This window comes from Capsicum annuum, chromosome 11, assembly GCF_002878395.1.
Source record: "Capsicum annuum cultivar UCD-10X-F1 chromosome 11, UCD10Xv1.1, whole genome shotgun sequence".
Lineage (NCBI taxonomy): Eukaryota > Viridiplantae > Streptophyta > Magnoliopsida > Solanales > Solanaceae > Capsicum > Capsicum annuum.
The window spans coordinates 65,677,281-65,689,561 of NC_061121.1; the positions used below are offsets into that span (position 1 = coordinate 65,677,281).

The window sequence follows — 12,281 nt, forward strand, 5'->3', positions numbered from 1 at the left end:
AAATTTGGGAAAATAATTTGGGACAGGGGGAGTATAATTAAGGTAATCAATGTATTGGAAATAGGATAGAAGAATATATTCAATTTTTAAGGTAAAAGGGTATAAATATCCTAAGAAAAACTAGTTTCTAGTGGAACCCCTTTTATTATTGTGGTCAAATTTGAGAAAAATTTTGTGGATAAAAAGATTTTTCCTTAATGTTTAGCTACTATTTCAAGTAAAATTAAAAAATAGTCGCTTTTAATGCAAAAACAAAATTTAGATAAAAATATTTCAGTTAAAACACAGAACAATTCAAGCATACAATACCGGAATTCGAGTCCTTGACAACTGAAACTTGAAAAATGATTCATAGAAATCAAATTTTTACAATTCAAATGTGAAGATTTATGGAAAATTTGAACTCCATAAAGTGTTCATGAAGTTGAAAGACCAAGAACGATCCATGGAATAATGAATATGTGCTGAAGCTTTAAACCCTAAAAACGATTCAGAAAGTCCAAAATCTTACCATGAGCAATTCATAGAGTTCAAATTTAGAGTTTTCCCAATTTTAGCTAAGAATACTTTTATTAAAATTTTATTCCAATATTAAAAAAATAACTAAAATACTATAAACGGTTTTTTTAAAATGACTAAAATTAAATTATCTATCAAAAAAATAACTAGTATTCGCCTCGTTCTGTTTTACTTGTCACATTTTCCATATACCATTTTAGACCATCATCATAAAGATCGAATATCTTATACTTAAAGGCAGCTAATGTGGCTACTATGTCCTTAGCTGACTGGTTGTAAGTTGGTACACATATTAAGAAAAATAATTCATAACGTGATTATTTTATCATAATACCCCTATTAAATACTGTTTATATTGTATATTGAAATAATTTTTTTAAAAAAATAACTAATGTCAAAAGTAAATAAGGAATTTTTTATTTTTTTTATATATCAAAAATAATAAATAAAAATATAAATTTAATTAAAAAATTAGTAATAAATAAAGACGAACCGAGGAAGGAATATCTTTTTATAATGTCGAGTCAAAGACAACACATACCATAAATCTTGCAGTGTGACAACACATTGAAGTGTGTGGGGTGCACCTTGGAGAAATGCGTGGATTAAAACAACGAAAACAATAATACGGATAAGGGAAGTTGGGACCATTATGGTTCAGTAGTTGGTAAGTTTATAGTTTCATTTTTATCTATTGAAATTTAAATTAAAAAATAAACAGAACTTTCCAGCTATTTTCCAACCAATTACTCCCTGTCCTTATGATGGAATGGAAACTCCTAGAACTGTTAGAATCTTTAGCCATAATCAACTTCCACCTAACACAAAATAAACAAATCCTCGATGGTTAAGACATTCGTAGATACTTTGAGGTGTCAAGGGCCCGATTCACCCCACCCCCTCTCTTTCTTGTACACAGAACTCTTTTCTTACACGTATTCGATTATATGTCAAATTAATATTTTTTATCATAATTAAAAAATTAAATAAAATAAAATACTTGTTAGTTAATGATAATTAAGTAACATCAACTCTAAATATAAACAAATGCATGCATATATTGACATAGTGTATATACCAAATACATGTAAGGTTTAACAGAATTCAAATAGAGGGGCAATTAGAGGTTGTTTGGCAGCTAGAAAATGTTATGCATGTATTAGTAATATAGAAATTATTTATCGAGAAATTTATGTAACTATTTTAGGGCTCGTTTTGTCATAATTTTTTTTTCCTTTTTTTGAATTTTTTTTTCACCTTTTCCACTTTTTCGGAAATTGTGGTGTTTGACCATGAAAATTTGAAAAATTATTTCGAAGTTGAATTCCAAAAAGTGAAAACAACTTTTTGTTGTTTTCTCAAATTTTCACGCCCATTTTCAACTTTCATTATTATTACATATAACCTCAATCTTTAAATTTTTATACAAACACCTCGTATAACTACAACCAACCACCAAGAAAAAAATTATTTTTTTTATGGTACAATATCATTTTTAATTGTTACAGATATTTTAATTTTTTTTTCTTCTTTTAATCAAAATTTATTAACGTGAAGTAAAAAATAATAAATGACAATCTATGACGGAAATATCAACTTTGTTTTGAATAAACTATATTATAGAAATATAAGGCCTAATACATTATGTTATTTAAAAGTGAGAAGTTTAATATTTTTTCTTGTCATTCTAATTTTCTGTATATGTCATATAATGACTATTATGATTTTAATAAATTATTAAAAAGTGATCAATAAAGTTGCTTATCAAACATAGCATAACGATTCATATTTACGATACAATAATATTCAAGGAAAATCAATATCATCAATAAAGAAAAAGCAAAAAATTAGCACTAATCTATTCAGAAATAATTCATTCGTAAATTTCTTTTGAAAGACCAAATTCAATAAAACAATTAATTCAAGTGAAAGTAATTAAGAATTTTTATCAACAGATTTAAGAATATATAAAATATATTTATATCCATCAATCATATTTAGCAAAATATATTTACTCTGTTCAGTCAATTATGGTTAGATAAACTTATTTAACTCGTACTTGTGATATTTTTATTCAAGTTTTAGAAGGATAACAATTATAATAATTAGTTTGTTATTAATTATTTTATCAATTGAAAACGTATAAATTATTTTCTCAACATTTGGTTGTATGTTAGTAGGTAAATTAGTAATTGAGTGATTTTGATAATTTTAAAAAGTTGAGGGCATAAAATTATATTCAAATTTTTTTTAAAAAAAAAATCTACAAAAAAACATGGCCAAACACAACTCCAACTCCAACTCCGAAAAAAAATAATTTTCATGGCCAAACGGCTACTATATAAGTATTAGTAATACATATATTATTAATTATTTATCTATGTATTAGTTATTTCAGATTCTATAACATAGAGTTTCTCATAATTTATACATATATTAGTTATATGAGTTTATAAATTACAAATCAATTGTCATATTAATTTCACACATAATAAGTTATCTCCTAACTAGCAACAAAACATGACTACTCCCTCCGTTTTTTTAAAAAAATGAGTGATCTAGTTTGACTTGATACGAAATTTAAGAAAATAAAGAAATCTTTTAAAGACCTTAAACTAATGTTGTGTCAAATATACCAAAATACTCTTTAATCTCATGACATTAAACATATCATGTGAAAAATTAAAATTAAAGTATTGTAAAAGAAAATGAAAAGATCTTTGTTTTTTACAACAACAACAACAAATTCAGTATATTCTCACAAAGTGGGGGTTGGAAAGAGTAAAATGTACGCAGTCCATACCGCTATCTCCGAAGAAGTAGAGAGACTATTTTCGATAGACCCCCGGCTTAAGATAAAGTATAGTAAATAAGATCGTAATGAAACGTGAAACAGGATCGATGGCATAACATATGTAAGGAATAAGAAACAATAAAATAGGAATTAGAGCAATACGTAATAAGAGAAATAAGCGTAATATGAAACAATATGAAATAAGACATATGCAATAGGACACCCACCTAGTAATAACATACACTCACAAATCAAAGACACCCACCACACCCAAACATTCTTGACTAGATCAATCTTTTTTAAACAGACTAAAAAGAAAAATAAGTTATTCTTTTTAAAACAAACGAAATACTACTTATGCAGGATTTAATGCTTACATAACCCACCTTCATATCAGCTACTAGGGGTGGGCATGGTACGGTACGGTATGGTATTTTAAAATTCGGTATGGTAACTTCGATTTTCAGTATCTAAAAGAACAATATCATTATCATACCAAATTAGTTCGGTATGGTTCGATATTTTTAAATTCGATTTCGACTTACATATATTCATATAAAAAAATTATAACTTTAAACTTCAAAAACGTCTCAATCATATAAGACTAACAACTACCTTTGTTAATCAATTACACAAAAAAAATATTTCAGTCACGATTGAGTAGTCCAAGATGCAAACTCTAAACAACATTACCAAAACTTAAGCATAGTACTTCTAAATAATAAGTTTTCCAAAAAATTTATTTCTAAATAAAAATTACTTTTATATTCAATTGGCTAATGGATGATATATAAATATATTTAATAATCTTAAATATAATATACATGAGTTTTATATATTATTTAAAAATTTCGGTGCGATATACGGTATTTCGATATTTATTGCATAAATACCAAATACCGTACCAAATACCAAAACAATTTAAAACTCTTACCAAACTCCATATCAACTACCATAACATCCATACCACGGTATAAAAAATTTTGGTATCGAAATGGTATTCGGTATATACCATACCATGTCCACCCCTATCAGCTACTAACCTCCATTAAAAGGGTTTTTTTAGAGTAAATACATAATTACCCTCTGATCTTGTTCGAGTTTTTCAAAAAGACACCCAAACTCTAACTTCGACCTATTACCCTACGATTTTTTTATTTCGTTGCAAACACACCATTTTTTGCTGAATCTCAGTCACAACAAGGAGAGTGAAATACACGCGCCAATCAGATGTTGCCACGTGTCAAATACGTTTAATTTCATATATTTTTATTTTTTTAATACAATTTTCCTTTTTATTTAATTTAACACCCCATCCCACCCCCCCGTTTCCCCTCACCCCCCATCTAGCAATTTTCCTCCCTACCCCTCGAGTCCAGCACCTCCCCCTCCCCCCACGTCCAGCACCTCCCCCTTCCCTCGCCGCCTCGCGTCCAACACTCTCCCCGTCCAGTTTTTTTTTTTTGTTCAAATCAATTCAAAAGTTAATTTTATGATTGAATTGAGTTTTAAGGATAGTAAAATGATTGAATTGAGTTTTAAAGATAGTTAAATGAGCTTTAATGAAGCTTTAATGGAGGAGCTTTGAAAAAAAGCTTTAATATAGTGTTGAAGAAGATATTGTGTTGAAGAAATGGTGGGTAGTTCAATGATATGATTTAATTGCAAAATGGAGCTTTAATAATATGATTTAAAAAAAAAGCTTCAATGGAGGAGCTTTAATGATGGCATTGTATTGAAGAAGAAGGGGGGGGGGGGGTTATGGTGATGGTGATGATGTTGTTATTGTGGGCGTAATTGATGTTGTGTGTTGTAATTGATGTTGTTGAGTGATGGTGATGAAGAAGAAGTTAGGGAAGAAGACAATGGTGGATGAGGGGTTGCGGGAGTGGGGGTGGGGGTATGAAATAATTTTTAAAAATAAATAAATATTAAAAAAAAGAATATAAATTATATATGAAATTATTTTACACGTGGCAGCTTGTAATTGGTCAAAAAAGTCAAATTTGAGCCCTTTCACGCGCCTGTGGAGCGTGTGTACACGCAGGGGGTCAAAATGATGTGTTTGCAATGAAATAAAGAAGAATTGTGGGGTAATAGGTCGAAGTTAACGTTTAGGTGTCTTTTGCAAATCTCGGACAATATCAGAGGGTAATTATGTATTTACTTTTTTTTTTTATGTAAGAGATAAGGTATGATAGATTATTTTATCTTTTATTTGATAAACATATTAATTAACTTGAGAATTATTTATTCATCATTTACACTATAATAATGAAATAAATTAACTTAAACTTTCTTCGTTCGCTTTTACTTATCACATTTCGATTTGTGATATTTATTAAAAAATAATTAATAACATAACTATTTTATGATAATAACTCTATTAATAATGTTTACACTGTACCTTAAGATTAATTTAGAGGAAAAATAATTAATATTAAGAATAAAATAATTTTTTTTATCTTTTCTTAATATGTTAAAAATGATATATAAAAATAAAAATATAATTAAAAAAATAATGAGAAATAAAAATAAATGAAGAAGGTATAAAATTAACTTATCCAATGAGATATTTAATTCATAAAATAACTTTATTTATCCTATTCCCTTACCAAACAACCCCTAGAAATCAAATGGGTGTGCAATTAGTCTTGTACAAAAATGAGGCATTGATTTGTCACTTTTGTTGTGACATGGGTGATGGTAGGCAATGAGAAAATTGTGGGAAATTATCTTTCCAAAGTCTTAGAATTTTCTTCTTCCTCATCTTTACATTGCCCAAAAGCACCCCCACCATTTAGGGGGTCTTATTTTAAAAGGATTACCTCCCTTCTTCTTCATAGACAGAAAGATAAATTCAATCTTTTTCCTTTGTTCTTGTACACCCTTTTGGAGTTTTAATTATTTAATGACATTCTTGATTACCTTTTTCCAAGATTGAACCTTTTGGAAGAAGGGAGGTTGTTAAAAAAAAATTTAATTACATTTTTGATCTCTCTTTTAATTTTTTTTAAAATTTATATATAGATAAAGAAAAATGATAGTAAGATGGTGGATAACAGCTCTGCAATTAACAGAGCTGTTTGTGAGTTCCTTGGTTCATTTGGTTTATGGGTTTTACATATTTAGTACAGCTGTGGCTGGTGATCTTTCTCAAGCATTAAGTGATTGTTTTTACAAGAATAGTAATAATTTGGAGGCTAATTTGAAATCTGATGATTCAAAGGAGAACGTTACAAGTGTTAAAGATTTGCCTCCCATTGTGTTGGTTCATGGAATATTTGGTTTTGGAAAAGGGGTATGTTCGTTTTTGTTTTTTCGTGTGTGTTGTGTGTGCGTAGAAGATTAAATTTTCAAGGTATAATTGTGAAATTGTGATGTTTTTTTTTTGTAGAGATTAGGAGGGCTTTCATATTTTGCTGGTGCTGAGAAGAAGGATGATAGGGTTCTTGTGCCTGATTTGGGCTCATTAACTAGCATATATGATAGGTAGGTTGATGCAGCCTCAAATGTTTGTTATTTACTATGTTTTTTTGGAATGTTGTTGTAATGTTTTAATTTTGTTCTACATGGTCTTATTTCTGTTGTTTTTGTTACTTCTGCTATTTCTTGTACTGCTTGTGGACTATTTTTTTTTTTAAGTTGCCTGGACTTTCCAACAATGTTCCCGCACCTGTGTCGATCATTCAAAAATACACTATTTGTGGAGGATCTGACACGCATACATGACATTTTTGAAGAGTTGAGCAACATGTTTTGTTTTTTTGCCTTGAATGGAGGGTATTATTGGAAACAACCTCCCTACCTTTGATTTAGGGGTGAGGTCTGTGTATATTCTACCCTTTTTAAGCCCTGCTTTGTATGATCTTGTTGTTCTACATGTTCGTTTTCTTTTTCAAAATTTGATGGAATTTAGGTTTCAGGGCTCGTGAATTGTTTTATTATTTGAAAGGAGGGCACGTTGATTATGGGGAAGAACATAGTAAAGCTTGTGGGCATTCCCAATTTGGACGAATTTATGAACAAGGTTAGAAGCTTTTTCTTGCCTCTATTTATTTACAATGTTTGTAAATTTATGGTGCTTATGAACAAGATTGAAGCGTATTGTCTCTTCTGTTTAGTTTTGTTGCATTTCGATGTTTTTGGGAATTTTTGAATGGTTAATTTAGCCTTTCCTACTCTATTTTAAGCAGGGCATTACCCAGAATGGGATGAAGATCACCCTATTCATTTTGTTGGGCATTCAGCTGGAGCACAGGTTGTTCGAGTTTTACAACAAATGCTAGCTGATAAGGTTAGTCTGCTTATAATCAATTCATGGATTTTGAGATTTGGAAGGATTTTTTTTTTTTTGTTGATTTTAAGGTTATTTTGATTGTAGGCATTTAAGGGTTATGAGAACACTTCTGAAAACTGGGTCTTAAGCATCACAGCATTGTCTGGAGCATTCAACGGGACTACAAGAACCTACTTTGATGGAATGAAGTAGGTTTCTGATATCTTATTTATCTCTTTATTATATCTTATTATCTCGTAGTTCAAATATATTTAGTATCATATTGTCATATAGACAACTAAGTGATCCCCGTGGCAGTTCATAATATCGATTGTCCCATGGTGTAATTTTGTAGTTTTTAGTAATGATCTCAGAGACCTAGATGATATGATTGACACCAGTTCTGGTGTCATTAATGGATTCACCAGTAATTATCATAACAGTATTAGATAATGATGATGTGAAGGTTTTAACTTTGTTGTTTTTATTTAATCCATTTTCAATTGCTGTTACCTTTCCTAGTATGTTTGTAGTCTTTATTTTTAAGTTATACCCTCATGATTTGTGAATCTTTACTGAATTGACTGATTTCATTTACAGTCCTGAAGATGGGAAATCCTTGAGGCCCGTATCTTTGCTTCAGCTATGTCGCATTGGAGTACTAATTTACGATTGGTTTGACATACCGTGGCTAAAGAACTATTACAACTTTGGGTTTGACCACTTCAACATATCCTGGAGAAAAATGGGCATATGGGGTCTTATTGATTGCCTCTTAGGAAATGCTGGTCCATTTGCTTCAGGGGATTGGATACTTCCAGATCTTACCCTCCAGGGGTCGATCAAGTTAAACAGCCACTTGCATACATTTCCTAACACATACTACTTCAGCTATGCTACCAAGCGTACTAGCAAAATCATGGGTATAACAGTTCCTTCGGGCATACTCGGGATACATCCCCTGCTGTTCATCAGAATTTTGCAAATGAGTCTATGGCGCCATCCTCCAGATGTCCCTCCTCCGTATAAGGGCTATAGGTGTGTTTTTTTCCTTATTATTCCATCTTCCATTTACCTGAATTTCATTCAAATTAATTGGCGGTTACAATGTATTTAAAGCAATTACCATGTATCAAAACGAAGTGGAACTGCCAAATAGCAATTTCTATACAAATCATGCGTAATTTCATCATCTCACTGTTTTCGGTTCATCTAATTCTTGCAGAGATGAGGATTGGTGGGACAATGATGGTGCACTCAACACTATATCTATGACACATCCTCGTTTCCCAGTCGAGCACCCAAGTCACCTGGTCGTTAAAGATTCTGATTGCCAGCCTTTTGTACCTGGCATCTGGTAAGCAATCAATCTTAAGCTTCTTCTATTATATTTCTTTTGCCAAGCTGTTGTTGTCGCATTTAACTTCTTTATTTCCTTGTTTAAGTAAAGCAGTTTTCGCTGCACTTTTGTCATTCTTGTTTTCTCATTACTGTCTGTTTTTTCTTAGTTCTAAGAAATGAGGTAAATAGCTTTGAACTCTTCTCTTATAAAGAACCAAAGTGTTAATTCTCTTTCTTTCGTTTTTTTTTTTTAAAATTATCATTACGGTTTGATAGTTATTCATGATTCAGAAGCATGTTCAGTTTGCAAACCAATATTTTCACATGTTACCATTTAAGGGGTTTCTAGCTGGATGATAAGTTTGTCCCGACATCTACTTGAAGCGGATGTGCTAAATTTTTGACAAAGCATGCTAGAAGTTGCAACATCAGCTTTTGCTTGTTAGAGGAACTATGTCTCTTATGTGTAATCAGGAATTCTTAGGTTTATTCCAATCATCTTTGAGATATGGAAAACATTTGACTTGCTTTTTAAAATTGCAACTATTCAACATACTGCATATTTGTCTGACACATCGGATACTTGGGATTGCTATAAAGTGGGATTGGAAGTTGTTATCTGAGTAAACAACGGTATTTCAGGACAGTGCCAGTACTAATATTTCCTTTTTCTTCTCTGGAATCAGGTACTATAACATTGTAGAGGGTGATCACATTCTTTTCATTGTGAATCGTGAAAGAGCTGGAGTTCAATTTGATTTGATATATGACAGCATATTTGAGCGCTGCAGGAAGCATGCTTTCAGAAAGAATCCGACGATGCCAAACCATATAATTTAGTAGTTAGCAAGATGTTGCTCTTACTGATGCGCTACAAACTCTTAAATAATACAACAACAACAAACCCAGTGTATTCACACATAGTGGGGTCTGGGTAGGTGTGATGTACGCAGTCCATACCACTACCTCCGAAGAAGTAGAAAGACTGTTTCCGATAGACCCCTGGCTCAAGACAAGGAATAATAATCAAATCCATAATAACACATGGAACAAGATGACATAACATAAATACGACACCCACAAGAAAGGGAAACTGCAATATCAAATACTCTTCCGGTTTCTTGTTTCGTTTTTCTTCAGACAAAAATCTATTTTCCTTTTGAATTGTAAATGCAAATAGATCAAAATTCACCATCATTAATGTGTAGGCAGGCTTGCAGAGGAACAATGTGAATTAAGGAGACACAGACACACTGGTCTCCTGTAATATCAAAACATAACGATCGACTTTCAGAAGAATATATTAGAGAGGTTTCTGTTTTATCTATGAGTCGTAGTACTACTCTTGTAGTTTCTTGTCCTTTGAGTTTGGTTACTGTCTCTGGGTTTTACACTTTGATTATCGTTTTATCCTAGTTATGACTATTGTTTTGGCTGATTTGTCAAGTGGTCTAATGGTACTTTGCCATGACTCTATGCATTTCGATTATTTCTTTTTTTATACTCTTTGGACTTTTTTTTTTGAGCTGAGGTTATTGGTAATAGGTAGGGCTGGATATATTTTGGTTTAAATCGAAAAAATTACAAAATCGAATCGAAATTTAATTTTGGTTTGATTTTTCGGTTACTAAATTATAATCATTTAGTAACCCTAAATCCTAATATACTGCTTTGCATTAGACCCTAACATTAACGTGGAGGCTATAGTGGTGCTCAGTCATTCTCCGTTCGTCAGTTCGTTTGAAATTTCAACATTGCCAACGATAGTCGGCAGTGGTTTGCTCAGTTCGTCACTGCCGTTGGCAGTCGCTGCCGAGTGTGGCCACTGCTGTCATGTCAATGGCGACAACTCAGCGAGGTCGATATTTATGGTTATTTCATGCGTGTTGAATTAATTATATTTGGGAATGAAAAATAGGTTTGAAAAAAAGATTATTTTTCTAGAAAAATCACCAATTTTAAATGCTCACTACTTTAATCTTTAAAATCGAAATAAAAATCCGAAATAACCAAAATGAATTTGTAAAAATCGAACGAAACCGAAATAATTTTGATTTGGTTATGATTTTCTCTTTCATCAATCCAAAAATTGAAAAATTGAACCGAGATTCAACAATCAAACCAAACAAACTGAATGCTCATCCCTAGTAATAGGCTCTAAGATTGGCGTACACTATCTTCTCCGGACTCCACTTTGTGTGATTACACTGAGCATGTTGTTTCTGTTTTATCTATGTGATGATATGCAACATCTCAAGCCTCTACATATTTGAGCAAATGCAATTCACTTCTGGATTAGGATTTGCAATTTTAGTAAAAACTGGTGCTTGTGCATGTAACTGGTTATTTTTTCTGATTGTATCATGTTAAGATTAAGATTCTAGTAGATGCATCACTGTGTTGCTTATTGAACTCAAGGATTTGACCACTATACAGTTGGTATTATTCTGTGGAATAACTTGATGTTACAGCAGGTTACACCCTTGATCTTAGCTAGTACATTGCTATTAGTTGCACGTTTGTATCCAGATTTTCGATCTTTTTATTTTCCCGAGTACAAGTAATGAAGGTTTAAATGGAGCGATATGGACACTAGGCATTCATATAATTTATGCAAACTTGCTAGGTTTAGCACGTAATTGTTGTTGTTGTACAATCAGTAAGTGTTCCAGAGTTGGAAAAGGACGGGGAAAAGGAGCTTCGAGTTGTTTAGGCTCGGTGGGGAATGTACTTTCTTCTATGCTCTCTTTGGAACAACGGACCATTCATCTCTGCCTGCAGATATAGGTCATTGTCGAAGTCATGTCAAATTTTTGTGCCTCCTTTGATATATTTCTCATTTCTGGTCTGACTTATCATTATTCATGGTTAGCGTTGTTAGCTCCTAGATGACAGTTATTTCAATCCTATTTAGGGGTTGTTTAGTATAACCAGGGATATCTCATGGGACTAGTTTATCCTACCTTCCATATGTCTAATATAGTAATCCTACCATTTTAGTATAAATGATATAAAATAGTCTTGGAATTTGCTAATACCTAACATAGGATATAGTTAATCCCAAATTTTATCCTGAAATTGTTATCCTTATCCCACGTACCAAACGACCTCTAAGAGGAAAGGGGTACAATAGAGTTGTATTCCCTGGAGCTTGGAGTTATTAGGACAAGTGAAAACAAGAGATGCAAAGGCCAGTTGTCTGTTTCAAGTTTTCAAATGCTTGATACATAAAACTCGGGTTTTGTACACAAAACTTGAGAAGAAAGAAACATCAAAATGAAACAGACAGACGATTTGTGTTTGATGTTATTTAGAATTGCATTATCTTCTACCTTATGTCTTTTCCTT

At 31.7% G+C, this 12,281-nt stretch overlaps 1 protein-coding gene across 1 annotated transcript; it reads left to right on the forward strand.

The window, feature by feature from the left end:
* The first annotated feature begins 5,945 nt into the window (after positions 1-5,945).
* On the forward strand, positions 5,946-10,260 carry LOC107847982 (lipase). The gene is made up of 8 exons (XM_016692613.2): positions 5,946-6,614; positions 6,711-6,805; positions 7,240-7,343; positions 7,510-7,610; positions 7,698-7,801; positions 8,193-8,630; positions 8,818-8,949; positions 9,620-10,260. Exons 1-8 carry the CDS (start codon positions 6,354-6,356, stop codon positions 9,771-9,773), a joined length of 1,389 nt encoding a protein of 462 aa, XP_016548099.1. The 5' UTR covers positions 5,946-6,353; the 3' UTR covers positions 9,774-10,260.
* The last annotated feature ends 2,021 nt before the right edge of the window (positions 10,261-12,281 follow it).